Source organism: Euleptes europaea, chromosome 6 (genome assembly GCF_029931775.1).
Source record: "Euleptes europaea isolate rEulEur1 chromosome 6, rEulEur1.hap1, whole genome shotgun sequence".
Taxonomy (NCBI): domain Eukaryota; kingdom Metazoa; phylum Chordata; class Lepidosauria; order Squamata; family Sphaerodactylidae; genus Euleptes; species Euleptes europaea.
The window spans coordinates 105041348-105063303 of NC_079317.1; the positions used below are offsets into that span (position 1 = coordinate 105041348).

A 21956-nucleotide genomic window follows, 5' to 3' on the forward strand; every position below is an offset into this window, starting at 1 on the left:
AGAGTAGAACCTTGCTTTAATAAGTAATGGAGAAGAAAGCCTAGGTAGGCAGTCCCTCCCTCAAAAGAGGTGCTGGGGTAAAGAAGCACTGCCGCACCTTCTGGTTGATTGGAAGGCACAACTGGTGGAAAGGGGGAGAAAGGAGACATTTTCTCAGGTAAGGAAAATGTGCGTAAACCAATCCATTTTCTCGGGATTATCAGGGTTCAGGAAGAAGCAGTAGTTTCTCTCTTAATCCCAGGTGTCAACAGCGAAGGAAAAAGGGTTGAATAGGTAGCCTGCACCTGCGTAGAACTTGTTTTGGAATTCCACCCTGAAAAATCCAAAAGTGGTCAGTTTGTATTTTGCAAGTCCAACCTTCAGTTTACAACTTCCTCCGCCCCAATTATCAGACGACTCCTGACATACACAGGTCCCATTGCAACTGTGTGTGTGTGGGTGGGGGGGGGGATTCTTTACCCTTCCAGATCCCACCCTCTCACCCAGAGTCTGTATTACACATGTCCTGGCCTAGCGGGGACGATCTCTCTAGTGCTCCCAATCCTCTTGTGTCAAAAAAACATGCTCTGAAAGCGCTAGGAGACCCCCAACCCAAGTGAGGCAGCAGATCTCACACAAGGCATAAGTATGCTTCACTAACAAAGGGGGGGAAAGGGTGTCTTACCAGTGTAGACGCAGAGCATGTAGAAAAGCTGACAGCCCTTCCATCACAAGCAGGATTGCCACAGTCAGCACAGCGAAGAATGCGAAGACAGGTACAAGTAACACCACATACAGGTAGCCCGTTCTGTGGAGGCCATTCCTCATCACCATGTTCCACAGGACCTCTGAGAGCTCTGCAGGTATAGGTGGGTGGGGAGATTTGTTGGAGGTCAAGCAGCCCTTCCCTTCCTCTAGTACACACTAGAAACTTCTGAGTAAGGGATGGTAGAGGCCTAGCACAAAGGCACACACCAGCCTTCGCTTTCACGTGTAAGTGCTGACCCATAGCAGCTGACTTATGGCGATCTCAGCAAGGGGCTTTCAAAACAAGTTGAGTTGAGGGGGTTTGCCACTGTCTTCCTCTGCTGTGTCTTCCTTGGTGGTCTCCTGTCCAAGTACTGATCCTGCTTAGCGGCTGAGATCTGATCAGATTGGGCCATACCATGCCGCCTCCCCCAACCCCCAGCCATCACTGTAACCTTTTCCCAAAACCCTCAGGAACACACCATCAGCCAACACACCTGCTCATCTTTCTACCTTTGCCTGAGGCACCAAAGATCTCTCCGTGTTCCCTGCACCCTCACCAGCTCCATCTACTCACGTGCATGGGCCAAGCTGAGGGCCCAGAGTCGCAGGTAGGAAGCAGTGTTAGAGATGCAGCCCAGGCAATATTCGATGGTGTGGATTGTCTGATGCATGAATACATCAGAAAACTCAATCTGAAAGCGAGGGACAGGCAAGAGAGTCGGCATGTTGGCAAGAATTCCTCTAACACCCTGCATTGCTTCCCTATAAGGAAAGGGAGTCAGAGTGTTTCTGCTCTCTGAAGTGCCTCCATAGTTCACAGACATTAAGCTACAGCGCAAACTGCTGAACTATCTAACAGAGATGAGGAGACTCTACCTATAAAGGAAAAGGAATACATTTAGGAATATGTTTAATCCTGAATGGATTCCTATGGAAAGAAAGGAGAGGAGGAAAAAAATGGAAAACTAGAAAGGCCAAAACAGGACCCCCTCAAAACGCTTTGCGGCTTTTGTTTTTACAACAGCCTGTGCCGACACGTGCCTGTTCTGCACATACGAAGAGTCTTGGCTTTTAGGAGCACTGCATGAAAGCCAGGCAATAGGGGCCATTTATGCCTTCCAGTTTAAGGCCCAGCACTTGGAGTCCCATCCATACACCGACCTCCTGCCCTGAGTCCACTCAGCTACTGCCTGCAACTGCTGACCTGGTACATACCCAAAATATGCCGTATTGGCTTGCCATAAAACTGTATAGCCTTTCCTATCAACAGGAGGCCTAACATTCCTCATGCATGGCTTCTAATGCATACGAGGGTGACTCCTGCAGAACCACAGGATGTAAAGCCTTTAATGGTGTTTCCAGTCCTCATTCTTGTGGAGGACAAAATCCAACTGCTTCAGAACATGGCCTGGAAGTCAGAAAGGTGAGTTTTCAAGAAGACAAGGGTTATGGCTCTTTTACTTTATTTTCCTGTTTGGCCTCCCAGCAGGGCTTCATTTGAGCCAGTGAGTACCCCAGAGGGACCTTTTATGCTCCCAAGCTCAGTTCTGGTAAAATGATGATGGAAAGTGTATTTCCTGACCACTAACTCACTCCAGCTTTCTCTCATACATCTGGGGAATTTTCTGTCATACAGCAGGGGCAGATTTATACAATTTACTTCAATGGTAACATCAAGGGGGTGAGTGTTAAATTCTAGAATTCGAGGCCCATTTTGACCTCCCTACCAGGAGGCTTACCTTCGAGTCACCTCTGGGTTTTGCATGCTTCATGTCATCCTCAGCAACATTCACAGAGCTGCTTGGCTCTGTTGCGTTTAACAGAGGCTGGCGCTCCTCTGAGCTGGATGGAGCATGCTGCAAAAAGGCCAGAACACACTGCCATCAAGAAGGGAGGGACCATGCACAGAACACCCTCCCCCATGGATTGATCAAGCTCTGATCTCCCCTCAGAAACACTTGCTAGAAATAGAAATCACAGGCCTGCTATGCATTCCTCCTTCAATTGGGCCCCAGCAACTGATGCCAAAATAGCCATTAGGGATGATGCCCAAATTCAATCTTTCAGGCTCCTGCCTTAATGGGTCTCAGATCTCTCTTATGCCATGAAAAAAATAACATCTGCACAGCTGCACTAATCCTGACCTGGGAAAATGGCTGGGACAGAAAGGCAGGTTTCTGACAGCAAGTAGAAGCCCAGTCACAGGGAGTGGCCTTACTGTGGAATGAGAGGTCCCATGCTGATGCTGCTTCCGGAGGTACAAGGGTGTCCCCAGCAGTAAGACAGGTACAGAGGCCACGGCTATCACCACCAACACATGCTGCACTGTTGACTGCAGAGAAAGAAAAAAAGAAGTTTATCCATGAATACCCCGAATCAAGATCATAGAATTACAGAGTTGGAAGGGACCATCAGGGTCATCTACTCCAACCCCCTGAACAATGCAGGAAATTCACAACTACCTCCCCCTCCCACACCCCCAGTGACCCCCTACTCCATGCCCAGAAGATGAAATTAAACTGGGCTGGATAAGCATCAACTGCTCTCACAGGATAGAAACCAAATCCCATTTGAATTGCACATATTGGGGCACAAGACAGCAGCACAGTGCCCTTGACTTCCTCCATCTCCTTTTTGCATGTTGACTCAACCCTTACTCAGGGCACGTGTACATTGCTAAAGCTCATTCTTTGATTCAAATCAGGTTGTTATTAACACTCTTGCAAGTACATTTACAACTGAACAACCGAAATGCCATAAACTGGGGCTTGTCAACAGGAAACAGAAGGGGAGACAGATAAATCTGAAAATATCCCTGTCAAGGCTTAGGAGACAAGTCAGGTGGAACAAAACACAAAAATACTGGGGAATGAATCCTCACTACTGCCAAGGGCAAGTGCAATGCAAGGAGAAAATAATAAAATCTAAATAGCTAACCTATATTTATACAAGCTTTGGTTCTCTGATCCAGATGTTACCTGACCAGATTGAGACACAGAGTCCAGACAGTTTAAAAGTCCAAAACTAGGTGTTCCAGCCACGCAAGACCCAACCTGATCCAAAGATGTCAAAGCAGGATCGAGGCAAAGGGTACATAAGAACGGTCCAAACTAGAGTGATCTTCCTTTATGCCAGACTGCCTGCATTTTGTATGATCCTGGTTCAATCAGGGGTGTTGCTAGACACGTAACCACTTAACTTTGCAGCTGCAGGTACCCACAATCAAGCATACCACCTTCCCCCACCCAGGGTTGCTGGCACTGATGAGATGGAATGGGGAATTCCTTCCTCGTTCCTGGCCTGGAAGCTCTCAGCTCATGATCTCACTTGCACCTGTGTCTACCTCCCAATTTTACTAGGCCTAAAGCCTGCATTGAAGTTTTGAAAAGCTAAGAAATGGCTAGAGAAGGCACAGTTTCTTGACAATCCAAATGGTACATCCCCCTTCCATGTTGATAATATCCCCATCATGGCAATCTGAACCAGAACAAAAATGTATTCAGAAACACCAAAGAACACATTGGTAATAATTTTGCTTACTCTGCCCAGTTTTAATTACATGTGTTCTCAAATGGCAGATGACAAGCAGAGCAAATACAAGAAGGAACTGCTAAAATGATCATGGAGGATCACAGGGGGAGGCAGACAGAAGTGAACTTGGGGATTTGGACAGGGTGGACATAAGAAAGATTTTCTGAGGGTTCTTGACAGCTAGATTTTGTTGTTGTGGTCAGGGTCTCAACTGAAGATTATATTTAGGATGGAAAGGAATCCCCTCCCCACCCCAAGTCAAACAGCTGGTGAACTTTTGGACTTGTGCCTTCCTGTATAGCCCAAGGGCTGATTCACACATAGATGTTCCCCACTCAGTAGCTACAGCATCAAGCAACAACTTGCACATGTGAGACAGCCATCAGAGATAAAGCACCACAGACAGAACACTTTTGCACCCCCCCAACACAATGCTTTTCGATTAAAGTGGCAGTGTGCCATCAAGTGACAGATCACTGATGCGTCTTGTCCTGTAAGCAAGTCTCATGTGGCCTGCCTAGCCTTTTTATGCTTTTTGGAGCAGTGTGATCTAAACAATATGAGTACCCTATCAGGGATATTTGAGTATAACAGATTTCCTCTCCCTTCAGGGAACTGGATATCATTACCTTCTCCCTACTAGTCATATACATTTGATGGATACAATTGTTTTCAGGTTGAACAAACTGGACTCATGGGAGGGGGGAAGAGGCATAATTCCCAGGGAGATGGGGGAGGTAGATCATTCCAAACAGCAAAATCAACTACTCTGAATAGGTTTCCATGAGCAGTTACCTGGTAATGAAAAAGAGGCTTGTTTTCTTCATTCTCTGAGAAAAGGAACATGCCAATGAAGTGGATGAGGATGCTGGGTGCACTCTGGGACTTGGAGGCATCAAACACCAGCCATTTGTAAAAGATCAGGACCACAAGGTACCCGAAGAGCACCAGTAGGAAGATGATCTCCGGAAGGAAAACCAGCAGCAGCTTGTACCATTGCCTGAAATGGCTGTCAGCCAGACAGAAAGGAATATGCATCACCAACAGTAGGAGTTCAATAGCACTGCCAGGGAGTTCTCTCTGCTGACTACAAGCAACATGGGATTCCACTGGCAAAACATTAATGCAGAACTGACTGATGTTGCGTCAAAGAGATCCCTAGTAAGTGGAGGCCCCAATCAGCTGGGCACTTACATATGGTTGAAGATTCCAAGAACCACACCAAAGCTCATGTGCACAATTCCAAGGATCACGGACATCTTCATCTTGAAGGAGTTCAAGAAGGTGAGATGGTTGACAGCCAAGCTCCATATCTGACACACAAGAGTTGAGGAAAATAATTACACACACACACACACACACTCAACAGTGATGCAGAGTGTAGACCATTTTTAGCAATGGGACTAGAAGAGGGCAAGGGAAAACCCAGTTACTTTAATGCTGCTGTTATAACTGGTAGCCATGTACTAGGCCACATACATACTTTGAGCAAGAAAAAACAAACAAACTATCAAGCAAACCCTTTCTATCTGTATTTCTAAGCTAATTGAGGAGAACAGCTATTAAGTTTCCCTGAAGACATCCCCAAAACTGTAACTTTGCTCAGAATGGTTAAAGTTACTTTAATAAACTGTGAATTTTATGAGTTTTATAATAGTTGTTTCTATCGTACTTTTTATAATATTTTATTTATATTGTAAGTTACCTTGAGTTCTGCAAGAAAAATGGCTGTTTTAAATAAATAAATACAACAAATATCTCTTTATCTAAACACCTCCTTCCTACATAGCACTGCAATTCAGTAATGTCACATTGAATCAGAGTTTATTAAAAAATTTCAAGGCAATGTACCCCCCCCCCTACTTAATAGGGACATGGGGTTCCTGACTCACTACAGGTGCTATTATCTTTCATATCCCACCCCTTCCGCTATACCTCTGTAACTTCTATATTGCATCGAATTCTCTAATTTCATCACCAGATTTGACATGTTGCCTATCTAAAAATGTTTTGAGTGTCTCATACCCATCCTGAGTGAACTGATTATTCTTTGATCTTGTTTTAAATAGGCCTCTCTTTGTAACATCTCTTCCATCTACCTTTCTGTTGTGTATAGAAATCAGCCTGATGGATGTTCAACTCTGATGAAGTGAGCTCTGACTCATGAAAGCGTATGCTGGAATACAGTTTGTTAGTCTGTGTTAATTCCCACTGGAGTCCTGATTTATTCTGCTGCTACAGACTAAAACATGGCTACCCATCTGGAAGTAAGTGCTTTCTGACACTCACATGCCAAAAAGCAAGCCCAAAGTTCTTTGGTCATTAAACTTAAGGCACACATGCTTCCTCAACACTTACCGGATCTATACCAAAAGGATAAGGACCTCTAAAGACTCCTGTAATATTGGGGTCCAGGGCAAGGACAGGGTGTGCAGCTATATAATCCGAACTGTAAAGAGAAGGAGACCTTCAGCGTACAAGGGTCAGTTGGCATGGAGGGGAAAGGGCAGGGAGAGGAGGAGATTGGCACAGGTTTGGGGCATAGGCAAGGCAGTACCTCCACCCTGAGTGGTTGACCATGGCAGCGACGCTCCAGCCAGATGGGAAGATTGTGGTAGCTTTGCTGAAGCACTCATTGTAGATGAAGCCCGTGTAGATGGAGAAGGCACCCATCAGTAGGATAAGGTAGCGGCCTTCAAAAAACATCTGCCAGATCTGGTGTTGGGGAAAGAGAAGAGACACCATGTGTGGGGAACAGGGGTAGGTGTCTGAGGAACAGGACCCACTTTCCCACCCAAAATGCATGGCCGGTTACCTTTCCCTCATTCCAGAGTTTACCTCATTTTCCACCTTCTTCATGCCAGGGCGGTTCTCACCCAGTACCATCCAAAGGGCAAAGAGGAACATCAGCAGCCCATGGCCAACATCCCCAAACATGACAGCAAACAGGAAGGGGAAAGTGATGATGGTATAAGGAGCTGCAAAGTAGACAACCAATGAAATCACACCAATGGCAAACACAAAGCAGCTACTTTTTCACTTTACCCTAGCCCTTAGACTATTACAGTTCCTTTCCTTTACTCCATAGGGCTGCACCCACACTTAATTGCATGTTTCACTATTGTGCTACAGCAATTAATTTGCAACTTGGTTATCCTGTGTGGACAAGGCAATCCAAGTATAAAATGATTGCTAAAATACAATGAACATGCAATATTAAATAATGCATGGCTGCAGCCATAAATCACCACCATCGCTTTACCCGATCTGCTGACTTACGGTACACACAATTCCCCCTTTATCCACCTTCTTTCATCTCTCTTTCTCTACACTCCAAAGCTAATCAAGGCCAGGAAACTCATGATCCTCCCTGCTTGAGGACACTGCCTCCAGTGTCAGTAGCTAATTCCCTAAATGCCCTCCACTTTTTCTGAAGAGGACATTGCAATAAATGACTGTCAGTGCCTCTGAGGACAAGGCAAGATGCCTATTGTAAAACCTCCTCACCTGGGTTCACCTCCTGATAGCTGGCCACTCCATAGGCATTGACGATGTTCTGGAAGCCAGCAGTGAACTTGTTGGTGTGAATGAGGGTGGGAGGGTTCTCCGAGCATGGGACCTGATGTACAAAGCATTCCACCCCAGAACCTGCCTGGTGCTGCAATGAGCAGAGAGAGGATCAAGGCTGGATAGTTAAGGACCACTTTTTAAAAGTCCAGTCACCCTTTGGAGGATACAGAGAGGCACTCAAGCAACCCGACATGCTACTGACCAGCTTGGTCTCTCCCTTTCTCAAAGCAATGCATGGCAGGCTATATGAGCACAGTGTGATTTGCCACTCAGGTGTTCATCCAATATTCATCCTATTTGTCCCAAGAACACAGGCGAGTCGCAAATCAGAAGCCAGTAATATGGAAAAGGAACACAAGGAGCCCAGTCCTGAGAGATTAACATGGGATCATATAAATGCAACTGCTGCTTTCTAAGGACATCTAGCTCTGCTGTTATGAAAAACTAAATGTTTCTAGTCTACATGATAACAGAGAGAACTATGTGGGAAATGCTTGGTGAAGTCTTAGAAAACAAATACTGTTTCTGAGAATCAAAAGCAGTGTTCTCTGTACAGTTCTTTCTCGGTATTCCAAGACTACTATTTGCTGAAACTTGTAATTATCACTAAGGTAATCCAAAATCTGTGCCAAGAAAACTTGGATAACGCAACCCATGTAAATCTTGCAAATCAAGCACAAATGCACATTTCTCTTAGTTTGTATGCTTTATTCTGCGATTTTGCAACATTTGTTTGGGGTCTTTTAGTCATGGCCAAGGACAAGCTCTGCAATGCACTGCACTAGAAGTCTTGTCTAACCACACTTTTAACCTCTGAGATCATAAGAGATTATGCCCATAAACTTTCAAACATACCCACAGAAATTTGCTGTTTCTTCAAATGAAAGCTGAGAAGCTCAGGAAGCTGAATGAGAATGAGCCCAATATCACATCCTGTGGGTTTTATTCACTCCTACAAAACCACAGGCCCTGCTAATATTGAGACATGCATTTTGCCCACATAACACTATTGTCCTTTTCTTCCACTGAACTTTGGGCTGCTTCATGGAAGCAGAAAGGTGGTACAGCAGCAACATTTGACTCTAAGCTAGGTATAGGAATCTAGGTTGAACCTTCATCTGTGATACAAAATGCCAACAAGTGGGGAAAGAGAAAAGATTATCAGCATAAGAAGAATCCTGCTGGATCAGATCAGTGGTGCATCTAGTCTAGCATCCAGTTTCACAGAGTGGTCAACTAGTTGCTCTGGAGGGCCAACAAACAGGGCATAGAGGCTGAGATCTTCCCTGATGTTGCCTCCTGGAGCTGGTATTCAAACGTTCTCTGCCTCTGGTTCCCTTCATCAGGTTCTAGTATTATGGGAGAGAGAGAAAAAGTTCTCTTCATCCACTTTCTCTATCCCATGCATAGTTTTCTAAATTTCTGTCATGATTCACACACACCCAAGTCATCTTTTTTCTAAACTTGAAAAGTCCCAGGCTCTTTAGCCTTTCCGCATAGGAAAGGTGCTCCATCCCCTTATCCATCTTAGTTGTCTTCTGCACTTTTTGCAGTTCTTCAATATCCTTTTTGAGATACACCAGCCAGAACTGTATACGGTACTCCAAATGAAGCCACACCATAGATCCATAGATTTATACATGGGCATTACAATACTGGCTGTTTTATTTCCAGTTCCTTTCCTGATAATTCCTAGCACGGAATTTGCCCTTTTCAGCCACATACCATCAACATATTCATTGAACTATCCTCTACAACCACAAGATCTCTTTCTATCTCAGTTTTGGCAATTTCAGACTCCATCAGCATACATTTAAAGTTAGATTTTTTTGTTCCAGTATGCATCACCTTACACATGTCTACATTGAACTTCATTTGCCACCATGCTGCCCACCCAATTTAGAGGTATCTTCCTGGACTTCTTCACAATCCACCTTGCTTTTTGTCATCTTCAATAATTTGCTATCATCTTGAAACTTGGGCACTACACTGCTCACCCGCAATTCCAAACCACTTTTGAACATATTTAAACATCCCTGGTCCCAATATTGGATCCTTTTGGGACCCCCACCTGCAACAACTGTCCATTTAGTCCTACTTGCCACTTTCTGCTGTTTTACCAGTTTTAAATCCACATAAGAACCTCTCCACTTATCAATGACAGCTCAGGTTACTCAGGAGTGTTTGGTGAGGGATCCTGCTAAAGGCCTTTTGAAAGTACTTTTTCTAACTAGAGGTATGCATTGTACCTGGGCCTCAATTATCATGGTTTAAAATATGTTCCAAGCAACCTGAAGAGGTTTGAATGTTTTAATTCTACCTTTTAACATCCTTCTGACTAGTCCCCTCATTCTTGTAAATCTCCCTCAAATGTTTTGGACATCGGGGGCAACTTTCCATGGACATGAATGCTGAGCTTAGTAGCGCTGCAGTCACAGTTCCCAATCAACAATGTCATCTACACCTTGCACCAGTTCTCCAGATCTGCTCAGAACCAAGTCCAGATTTGCAGTACCTCTATTCGGCTCTGTGATCAACTGCTTCAATTCACATTATTTATATCTAGGAACTTCGCGTCTATGGTATGACTCCAGCACACACTTGCCCAATCAATGTGAGAATAGCTGCAGTCACTCCTGTATTATGACATGTTCCAATTTAGTCACCAAAATAGTCTCTCTCCATTTTAAGATCTGCCTCATGGTTTTGATCGGGGGGGGGGGTTCTTCTAAGTAACCTTTTGGGCCTCTTATCTCCTCTCATAGTGATTCAGTGGGGAAATTTATTCCCATGATGTTTTCTACCTCTCTATATTCCTAATGATGTAATCTCCCCCAGTACCAAAAGCCTCCAGCTCCTGTACCCTCCAACCCCAGAAGAGTATCCTTGGTACGAGAGGATACCGCTTCGTCTTGCAAGGAAGGGGTCCCTTCTAAGGGATCATTTCCTCCCACCTTGGCCTGATGCTGTCCAACCTGGAGACTCTCAATCTCCATGTCAGCACAGGAGCAGGATAGGACTAGCAAGTCCCTAAGGGTCTAGTACACACATGCCTTTCTGTCTCTCTCAGCTTCTCCAGTCCAGCAGACCTAGCATCAAGGGAACTAACCTGTTCCCTGAGAACCAAGAGCTCCATTCATCAAGCACACACCCACCATTTCTGTCCAGTGGGCAGGTAATCATATATACATGTGACTATCTCTGCAAAACCCTTAATATACCCCCCCCCCACAAACACATCCCTTGCTTGGCTTTCTATCTTCATGACTGGTTTTCTTGTTTAAACCTGTTAAGGATAAATGGTAGGGTGCTTATCTGAAACTACGTAGATTCCTGTACTGAGAAGGATAATGAATAGTGCCGTGACAAACAGGAGCTTGACTCCTGTGTCCTTTTTAAGATGCCTTGTCTCTGGAGTTCCCTTGCTCCACCCACAAACATCTCCACTAAACTCCCCTGTTTGAACGCAGGCTCCTAGGAAAAACTGCAATTTCTGACAGAGCTGAACTCTGATTACCCAGCTGACAGCTGTCAGGCAACAGCACACTGAGACAGAGGACTGGGCTCAAGCAGCAGAAGCCCCTCCAACCAGGACAACATGCCAGAGCACACAGCAACAGCAAAAAAAACAAGCTTCAGGCAAACAGACATGATCCAAGCAATCTCAAGCGAAAAAGACACATGCTCACCCCCTTTGCCTCTTGCACCAGCCCCATGCAAAACTCCTCTGATTGCACACTCCCAGGGAAAGCTGTACCATGTGCTACATTCAGGCCATACTCCCCATTCCCCCTCAAAACATCATCATCCTTGGGTCTGAGTTAGGCACTGCTTGCAAGAAAGCAGTCAGAGTAAAGTTACTCAGTTGTACTCTTAAGCACTGTTGACAGGCTTGAAGGGCCCTTGTACAGTGTTCGGAAAAGAACAGAGAAGGCTACATCCAAGAACAAGAATCTGATTGCACAGCAGTCTGTACAGACGGAGAATGCCTGGGGTGGAGGCTGGGAGCACCTACCGATCCCTCGCGCAGGGCCTGCTGCACAGCAGGTAGAGAGCGGACGGGACACCAAGCTTCAGCAATGAGGCACTTGTCCGTGATGTTAAAGCTGAACTGGTTCAGGATGAAATAGATGGCCTTCATCTTCTGTATTCGCACACGCCAAGCAGGCAAGTTCAACAGCACCTTTTCAAGCACCTGGCCCAGAAATTGTTCTGTCTGGCCTAATACCTAGGGCCAAAAGAGTTGGGATAGAACTGAGTAAGACCTTAAAGCCCAAAGAGTTGTGACATTTATCACTATCAAAGCAGTTCAGTAATGGGATGAGTTGCTTAGAGCAGTGATTTTCAAACAGATATTTTGTTGTAGCCATCGGTGTGTCCACAGAAAATGCACGGTGAGTTCTATTTATTTTCAACAGCGCTGGCATCAACAAAGCCATTAGGGGAAGGGACCCTTGCACTCAGAACCTATTGTTCAACTGGACTTTTCTCACTGTAATCCTTCCTCTTGTTCAAAACAAGTCAAAAGCACAAGGTCTGGGGAAGGGAGGTTCCCCCCCCCAAGACTTTTCAACCGTATTCAGTACAAGCCAATGGCTAAGTGTTAGAGAACATGCTTTGCGTGCAGAAGGTCCCTGATTCAGTCACAGGAATCCTCCTTTTAAGGGACTGCAGGCAGCATATTCTTGAAAAGCGCTTTCACTGTCTAAAACTCCCCTGGGGAGCTGCTACTTGCCACAGCAGGCACTACGGAGCTAGACGAACCAAGGCTTTGACTTGATGTGACTTTGCTTCCCCTCAGCTGGTAACTCTAGAGCCCCTCAACAGCCCTCTACCAGCTTCCTATTCCACAGAATGTACCACCCCAAACAGCTCCAACCACCTTACCAAGGTGAGATCTTCGATCTGGGTGCGAAGCCTACACAACGTCTCCAAGCGCTCAGCCTCCTCTTCAGGATATGGATACATGTGGCAGTGAAAGCTGGAAAGGGACAAGAAAGGGAGAAAGAAAGCACACATAATGATGGAGGGGGAGGGGGAGACAATGGTTCAGAGAGGGCATTGTATTGAAATGTGCTTGGCCGGTTGATGCAAACAAGCAGAGTTACCCAGAGGCTCATGAAAGACAGTCACAATGTCACTGCCTGCCTTGCTTTGTGCCAGTCACACACGGGAAGCTGTCTTACACTGAATTCGAACGTTGGTCCACCTCAGTCAGTACTGTCTACTCAGACTCGCAGTGGCTTTCCCGCAGGATGGGACAACTCAGGATGGGACAACTCAGACCCCTTTGATAACTAAAAAGGTGCAACATGTGACCTTCATGTGCCATGACTTCAGAAAGCTCATTCTCTGAGGAGGAAGCAGGGCCCCTGCCGGCCCCAGTGTCGGTGAATGCCAGGAGGACTCAATGGCCCTTGAAAAGGACGCTAAGCAACTCACCCAAAAGCTAGCACCTATGCATCATGCCAGAAGTATTTGTGGGAAGTGAGCCCAGTATCAGTTCCACAACCCCATGGGAAGAGTCAGAGCTGTAGGGCCAGCTATTAAACCTTTCTGCAGCTGCTCCAACATCGCTCCAGAGCAGCTCCTGTTCTGTCTCTATAGGCTTGGCTATCTGGCCAGCTGGGCCCTCTGTACCTTCGACCATCTTGCCCTGAGCCAAGCTGAAGGCAAGAGGTGACTGGGACAGGCTCCTCTGCACCTTGCCCTGCTGGAGCTGTTCTGATGCTAAGACCAAGGCCCTCCCCACCACCTGAAACCAATGCTGGGGGGATCAAGATGGTGTCCATCAGTGGCAAAGGCCCTTGGCTCATGGAAAAGAAAAAGTCCCATTTGGGGGAACTGAACAGCAGCTGAGCAGAGAAGGACTTGGTACAGAATGATAAGCAATGGGCAGAATGAGACCATGGCAAGTGGGAGAGAAGGAAAAAGGGGAGCATTCGTCATCCCCCCGCTGACATCAGATGGAATGCACACGCTCATGACACTCACCAGGCAGCGATCTTGCGGATCTTCTGTCCAATCTGCTCACCCCAGTAGGAGATGAGGAAGATGACCCACGTGACTCTCTCACCCTACACATTTAAAAGAACAGACTGACCATAAGCCTCTGTGCTGAGGAGCAGAAGAAGCACTTCCTAAAGCAGACCACAGAAGAGAATACCGCAGTCTCCTGGGCAGCACCTCACTGAGCTCCATGCACACTCAGGCTTGAACCTCACCTACTCCAGGCCCTCTGTGGTGTTTAGTCATATTTTAAATCCAGCCACCTCACCCTCACTCTGCGCCTGTTTTCTTCATTTCATCTCACCGTGACTGGGTCTTCCATGGGCTCGGGTATCTCTGTGAAGTTGGCAACCAGGTAGCCACGGCATGCGCGCCACAGCAGTCTTTCAAAGGAATTCACTCGCAGTGGGTTGATCACACCTGCCACAAAGCTTTGAGATAAGGGAATTGAAAATTCACCTTGAGTCTGTATATGCAAAGCAGGGTGTACGATATCCCAAGTCAAAATAACAAATACTTAACATTTACGTAGCACATTTCAAGTGTGCAAAGTGTTTTGCATGCAACATCTAACAACAGTAGCTCAGTAAGGTAAGCAAGCCATAGCCCTCATACAAGATATTTGGGGAGGGGATGACTGAAACGGAGAGAACAGTGGCTTGCTCAAGGCCATCTAATGTGAATAACTGCTATGAGATTTGAACTGGAGCTTTTAATCCAGGGACACTGGCTTTGATCTTCCCTGAGGCCGTTTAATCCCATAGAGAAGCGCTATCTACTTTATTAATCACCACCTCACAACTCACTTTATTCTGAGGTCAAGTCGCTGTGCCATGGATGGATCAAGCAGAGGATCCCGGTCAGAGAAGGTACGGGGGTGAGTTGGTGAACCTAACTGTACCTGCTGAAAGGAAAAAAGGCTGCGAAATAAGAACCAGGCATCACTAAAGTATTTCATTCCCTCCTATAGCCACTATCTCTATCTCCATCTCAGCAAATGGGGCAGATACATAAACAACAAACAGGACTGCCCCATCACATCTTGTTTGGTTGATGCTTTGTGAAAAAACTAGGGAGAAAGCCGGATGTAAACAACAGAACTAGATGCTGTTATGATAAAGAAATGCAGGGTACCTTGATTAACATGCAAGGAGGCCCTGATCTCAGAGAAAAATTCTTTCCTGGAAACGAAGCAATGAACTTCCTAGATTTGAGGTTGAGACAAGATGAGTTTCCTTTATGGAAACAAATAGGCAGGATTTGTCAGTTCCTAGAAGGAGTTTCGAACTTATGACTTACTGAATTTATGCTTTTTTGAAATTATCCATTTAATTATGCTTTCTTTTAACCAACTTGCAATATTAGCTTGTGCCCGGGGCAACTGAATATATGTGTTTCTTATTTTCTAACTGATCATTGTTTGATGGAATGCTAGGCTGAAGTCATAAACATATGGGTGTGATTTTGTCCACTTGAGAGCCGTGCCAAGACAAGCTACAGCAAGCACACGAGTCTGTTCCATTGTTTGCAGCAAAAACAAGCTACAAAAGCAGAAAATACTTTTTCCAGTTTGCAGGAAACACAAAGGAGCATTATGTAAGTAACTGCCTCTCCCTCCTCAGCTGTTCCACAGTGCTATCTTGGCTACTGTGCTGACCACCTCTGGCCAAAATACTGAAGATGCCTCTGGGTCAGACTCCACCAAGACTCCAGAATCAGCTGGCCACGACCTTCTGATAGGAAGAAAAGCTCTCACCAGGCAGTCCCAAACAGAAGGCCATTCTCTCAAGAAAGCTATGGCACCACCCAGCTGTATCTAGTCAATTCCTACAAAGCCAGAGGGTGCAAACCATGCAAGGCTTGAGACACAAAAGGGTATAAAACCAGCAATGGGCACGAGAGGAACAGAATCTCCCATTCAAATGGTATCAGGGGCATCTCAAGTCAGCTGGGAGATGCATGATGGCATGCCTGCGGCAGAGTGTTGAATGAGTAGAATACTCCCGAGGCTTCCTCAGTAGGTGGTGGATTCTTCTTCTTTGGTGGTTTTTAAGCAGAGGCTAGATGGCCTAGAGGAGCCCTGTGGTGCAGAGTGGTAAGCTGCAGTACTGCAGTCAAAAGCTCTGCTCACGACCTGAGTTCGATCCCAACGGAAGTTGGTTTCAGGTAGCCGGCTCAAGGTTGACTCAGCCTTCCAACCTTCTGAGGTCGGTAAAATGAGTACTCAGCTTGCTGGGGGTAAAGGGAAGGTGACTGGGGAAGGCATTGGCAAACCACCGCGTAAAACAAAGTCTGCCTAGTAAACGTCGGGATGTGACATCACCCCATGGGTCAGGAATGACCCGGTGCTCGCACAGGGGACCTTTACTTTTACCTTTAGATGGCCTAGATGGTTCTGTAAACTTAAGCAGATCACGAGACGTAGGGCAGGAAGGGTTGTGTCAGTGTTTGGCTGTCTTGGCACTTTCTTACATTCCCAGGGTAATGCCGATCACCACTTTGGGGTCAGAAAGCAATTTTCCTCCAGGCTAGATTGGGCAGGGATCCTGGAGGGTTATTTTTGTCATCTTTCGGGCATAGAGTAGGGGTCACTGGGGGTGTGGGGGGGAGGTAGTTGTGAATTTCCTGCATTGTGCAGGGGGTTGGACTAGATGACCCTGGGATTCCCTTCCAACTATATGATTCTATGATTCTGCGTGGTGACCTGTGCCCAGTTTTATGATAGGCCAAAGTGAAACCCTTCAAGCTAGGACAGGAAGGGTTAGAAGGTCGGGATACCCCATCAGAGGTGTGCAAGGACCAGGGGAGCAATGGAGTGAAGTCTGTTCTGACCAGCCTCTATTTTCAAAGTTTTGGCAGGCTTGTGTACATATTCCAGGGAAGGGAATGCCAAGGTAATACCAGTGACTGTACTTTTTAGCTAGCCTCATGATTTTGTTTCTTCTCTTAACTCTGTAACACCCTGCTGTATTTCGATATCGTTTTTCAATTCCCTTGTGCTCTAATGAATTGAGACTGTATTTTGGTAAATAAAGATATTTTCCTTTTAAAGATCTGAGACTGTGGTAAAATATCTCAGCCAGGGCACCTGACTGCTCATTCAGCACACAGACCAGAAACTTCTAACTGTGCTACAGTTAGCTAGCCAGGAAGGACGGGGTGTTTGAAGCAGTTCACACACACACATAGGTCCTGTCACAGCAGGCAGGTGAGCCTGCGTGGGTGCACGTGTCAATGAAGGCACTCCCAGCCCCTGTACTTTGGATCCACCAGCACCTAAGCTGATCCCGCCTCTCTTGTTTACCAGTCGTTTGGGGCACTGGTAGGGCTCTGTGTGTATGCGTGGAGTGTGGATGCTCCTAGTTGCCACTCCTCTTTCTCCTGTTTGCTCCCCAAGCTAGCCAACCCAGTAAATTGTAGTGTATGCACTAGTGATCTCTTAAAAGAGAAAGATCTTTCAGGATCTTTACTGCAGCACAGCTTTATCCTCTAGAGCACAACAACTTAGGCAAAAAGAATATCAAAACACTAAAAGACTATTACAGAACTATGACAGATAATAAACAAGTTGGATTGGTCTAAACTTTAGAGACACAGATATTACCTTGGCATCCCCTCTGTGGGAAGACACAAGATTGCTGAACAAGATTGCAGACGCTCCTCTATTCTCTCCCCTGTCCTTTGACTGCCTGAGCAGCTGCTTGAGCACCACTGACAGGGTGTCCAGATCTTTTAACCCTTCCTGTTCCAGCTGGGTGAGTCTCCCTGCATCCAATCCTGAATTTGGAGAGTGATGCCCTCATGGGACACTCAGCAGACCTTTCCCCAATCAACTTGGAGCACACATCTCCCACCTTTATTGCTTGGCTCAGTTTATCCAAATAGCCATCCATCTCACCCCTTCCTGGCAGCTGGGCAAATGGGTATCTCCTTGCAGGAAATTCATAGAATCATAGAGTTGGAAGGGACCATCAGGGTCATCTCCCCTTAGCTGGCAGTTTGAGCAGTTTATTATTCCTTTCCCTGGGAAAGAATGTTCTTCCCAGAGATTTTGGTCCCCTGGGTGTAATCCAAGGCATCTTCCACCTCTCTGTGTTAACAGCCTCATCTGTGCCTCGCGCCATGGGTAGAGAAAGGAAGGGCACCGCTTGTGTGGTGGTGGTGGCCAGACTAAAGAAAGCAGAGATGAGGGGAGGGCTGGGGCAAGCCAAAGCCCTCTCTCATACATCCAGATTCCTCATGGCCTCAAGAGCAAAGACAGCAGGAAGGGAGGGAGGGAGGGAGGAAAGAACCTTTTATAGATGCTACCACCACTCAAGCATAATTGCTTCAAAAGAAACAGGTCAGTAAGTATTCACCTTGCTTGAGCTTGGTGAAGATCAATGGATGAAGAAGATTAAGTCCAGGTGGGCACCAAGTAATAGCTTGGACATAGCGGGACTCTTTCTGGACATTATAGAACTGATGATTGTTCAAAAAATCTCTACACAGTTGGTAACCCCAAATAAGTCTTCCTTTTAATGACACAATTAGACAGTCCTCACAGTCTTTTTCCACATTGCTTGGAGCAACCATTCCTGCTCTGCATCCTCACTCCCTCAAGCACTCAACACCAGAATACATTCAGCCCTGAAAGCTTTTGGCATTGCATTTTACAAAACACGATTCTCCATCCAAAGGGTCACAGTTGAATCCTTGACAATGATTACCTCTGGCTATCAGAGAGATGGGCACCGAACAAGGGAGAGGAATGATTGCTTACCAGTTGACCAGTGAAGTGTTGCCCTTCCTGCAGCACCTGAGCGTGTTCCCGCAGCTGCTGCAGCCGGTCAACCAGTGCATCGCGGTTGCGGCTCACTTCCCTCAACTCCTGCACAAGAGTCTCTGACTGCTCCTGGATTTGCAGGGCATCGCGGGGCAGTGGGGCTGGCAGACTCTCCTCAGGGGGTCTCAACGTCAGTCCTGCCTTCTGCACCTGCTGTGCCAGGTAAGCTGGAAAGGGGAAAGCACAACATGAGCAGCACCATCTTGGGCTGCCTCCTCCTTCCAGGATAACTGTGACTTCCACAACTTGTGACCACCACACTGAGAACAGCTCATCGACCATGCATGGAAATTCATTAAGAACTCGACGAACTTCTTGTTTTTGCTAGCTTCCCAAAATGGCAAACAAAAAAACAGGCGGTGGCGGGGGGGCATGGCTGGTGGGTAGCATTTGCTTTAGTAGGTCGCAAGATGTGCAGACTGCGGAAGACATATTTCAGCTAGTTCTCAGGCTTTTGCAAGGCTTGTGAAAATGAGGAATTTCCTTACTGCACTAGGTGCTGCAATTTTGAGAATTTCATCACCCTGACACTGAGAGCTTCCCTTTGCCAAAACAAAAATAAAAGTTCGTAGACCTTCCAAGTTGAACCAAGAAGCTCACAAAGGGCACTTTCACACATCCTGAATAATGCACTTTCAATCCCCTTTCAATGCACTTTAACAATTGTTTGCAAGTGGATTTTGCCATTTCACACAGTAAAATCGAGCTGCAAAGTGTACTGGAGGATGTGTGAAAGCGTCCAAGGAAATAATAATGATTCCCAGAAACTAAAATAAAATTGTAAAATGTTCCCTTGTTTATTTAAAAACAGTGGATGGTCATGGACTAATAATTCAGTTCCATAATGCCAAAAATTTCAGACAGTTATAGTTAGGAAGCCTTGCCAGGGCTCCTGGATTTATAAGGCTATTTTGTGGCCCCAGGGCTGGTATTCTGTCTTCAGAAGGCTTCACACCAACCTCCTGGGAATCCCATCACTTAACAATCTCCACACCACCTGCACACGATGCACAGTTGATGAACAATTCATCCCCCGCATGGCCCAGGTTCATATGCTTGTATACCACTCACTGAAGGCTTTCTCCATGTCTTCACACCGTCGCACCTCCCCCACAAAACGTCGCTGGAAGGCGCTGACATGAGGGTTCAACTGAAAGCAAAGAAGCCCATAATTAGCGAGGATCACTAAAGCTTTTCCTCTGGGGGCGAGGGCTGCCTCCACATGGTTTTTCCTCTGGTTTGGCATCCAAAGTGGAGCACTTGAGGCACATGATGCTGTTCTCTAATCAGGCTCCAATCATTCTTTCCCCATCCTGCATATACTCTTTCCCAAACCTGCTTCACTGCAGTCTTTTTGGGAAAAGCACAACCCAGCACATTATTGCACTGCCGGGATGGGGAGTTATGCATTTTTGAAGGTCCTGCCTACATCAGTACCATTTTCCTTCCATCAGCCCCATGCAGCAGCTGTACCATGAAGGCTTTTAAAAAAAATGGTAATCGCTATAGTGCTGCACCACTTGGTGGTGGGAAGTGCCGTTTAGTTGCAGCCGACCCCTTACAGGGTTTTCTAGGCAAGAGACGTTCAGAGGTGGTTTGCCATTGCCTGCCTCTGCATAGGCCGAAAGAGTTCTGAGAGAACTGTGACTGGCCCAAGGTTACCTGGTTCTCCAGATCAGAGTCTGCTGGTCCTGCCCACTACACCACACTGGCTCTCACATCACTTACACATTCAAAAGAAAAACTCTTCAAAAAGCCCTCCAGTGGAGCAGCGGGGAAAATGAAGAAAATTGCAGATGACAAGGAAAGTGCACAGAAAACCCCCGTGTGGAAGCGCTGTTTCCAATGTGAATGCCTCTGAATTCACAGCAGCAATGAATGCAAAACTGAAAAGCCTTGCCATAGGGACGCAGCCTAGGTAGCCAATACCCGCATTCCTGCCTCACCCATTCTCTTCTCCTTAAGAACAGTACAGCATCAAAACCTGTTCTGAGGAATAAGAACCAATATTTCTACCCATTCTATCTTCTCTTCAAAACTTACTTTTTAGCAGCATTCTCATGGAAATGAGAGACCTCTGTACAATATACCTCTCCAGAACTGGGCAAAAGCATCTGCATATCACCAGAAATACTCTCAAGATTATCATAACATTAGCCGCTACCTCCCCCCAATGATAGAAAAGCTATCACTAAAAGGGTACCAACTCCCATATTTCACTCCCTAGCAACTATAAAATCACATTTTGTGTATCAGCAAATAAGCTCAAGCGGTCTGGAAACCACAACACCTCCAGTGCTCGTTTTGCATACGGATTCCCCAAACATTTTCACACTTACATCGCGGAACTCCACGAGTCCCCGCTCACCCAGTTCACTGACACAAGCGTAGGCTGACGCTGACTGCAAGAAAAGTTGGGCCAGGCAAATCTCTTCACTGCGGAACATGGAACCCATGGTGCTAGAGGAGACAGAAAGAGAGACACGAGTCAACTTGGTACAGGAGGCACAAAGAGAATTAGCACACACTGACTCACGGATATGTCAGTGCTTATTTATACTGTGGGACGTGTCTGTCGGCTGCTCATTAAGACCGCAGGGGTGGGGGTTGGGACAGGAATGCACCAAGAAAGGAAGGTAACCACAAATGGGGTTTAAATGCAGAACAAAAATATGATTCTGTAGCACAGCTGAATACCGATGAAAGAAGGCTTGGGCAGAAGGGCTCCTCTGTACTCTTTTGCAAGTTGAATGCTAGGGACAGATCAACACTAAGAAAGGTCCCTGGGCAATGAGGGCTAGAAAATCAACAAGAATGCTACCCACTAGCTGATGTTAAGTTTGCCCCCGCTGGAGATCCTGTGGTCCCAGTGGCCCATTAAGTCTGATTGATAAAATCAGTAGAGGTTTACCTCTGGGTTCTCTGCCAAGTGCAAGGAAACCGAAAAAAGAACTTATCTTGCAGCTGCAGCCCATGAAATAACCGTAAATTGTGGTTGTGAAGCTCAAAAAGCTTGCTGCAACTGGCGCTGAGGTTGTGCTGACTCAAGTGGGGTTTTCTTAGCTTCGGTGTTGCAACTCAGTTCCCAGCGCAAGCCACGACCTCAGTCTTACCGTAGGATTCAAAGGTCCCAAGAACTTCGATCTGGGACTCAGACTGGAAAAAACAGCAGAGATCCTTGCTGATGTCAGCTGGCCAGGAGAAGAAGACAGTGTTGTCCTGAAGAAGAAAAAGAGGACTAAGTCAAACCATCAGTCAGTCAGTCATAATAATATTTGTATATCCATGCCCA

General features: G+C 46.3%; 2 protein-coding genes across 3 annotated transcripts in view; one reads left to right on the forward strand and one right to left on the reverse strand.

The window, feature by feature from the left end:
• CARNS1 (carnosine synthase 1) overlaps nt 1-21956 on the forward strand; it is a 211244-nt gene that overhangs the window by 150435 nt on the left and 38853 nt on the right. The gene's annotated exons all lie outside the window — the stretch shown is intronic.
• On the reverse strand, nt 226-21120 carry TCIRG1 (T cell immune regulator 1, ATPase H+ transporting V0 subunit a3). 2 transcript variants are annotated; one of them, XM_056850954.1, is made up of 19 exons: nt 21004-21120; nt 19736-19814; nt 18602-18831; nt 14646-14740; nt 14144-14270; nt 13825-13907; nt 12718-12811; nt 11846-12058; nt 7768-7918; nt 7099-7238; nt 6818-6975; nt 6619-6709; nt 5455-5573; nt 5056-5269; nt 2948-3061; nt 2469-2585; nt 1304-1421; nt 665-836; nt 226-313 (listed from the first exon to the last, which is right to left on the reverse strand). In XM_056850954.1, the coding sequence occupies exons 1-19, from the start codon at nt 21118-21120 to the stop codon at nt 232-234; spliced, it is 2514 nt and encodes an 837-aa protein (XP_056706932.1). In that variant the 3' UTR covers nt 226-231. The 2 variants fall into 2 exon arrangements, with proteins under 2 accessions (XP_056706932.1, XP_056706931.1); XM_056850953.1 differs by having other exon boundaries at nt 14646-14743.

Coding starts and splice junctions, on each gene's coding strand:
- TCIRG1 (XM_056850953.1), bottom strand. CDS start 21,120: ATGGGTTCCATGTTCCGCAGTGAAGAGATTTGCCTGGCCCAACTTTTC. Junction 7,239..7,767: donor CTATCAGGAGGTGAACCCAG/GTGAGGAGGTTT, acceptor TCTACTTTGCAG/CTCCTTATACCATCATCACT. Junction 6,976..7,098: donor TGAAGAAGGTGGAAAATGAG/GTAAACTCTGGA, acceptor CCCCAACACCAG/ATCTGGCAGATGTTTTTTGA.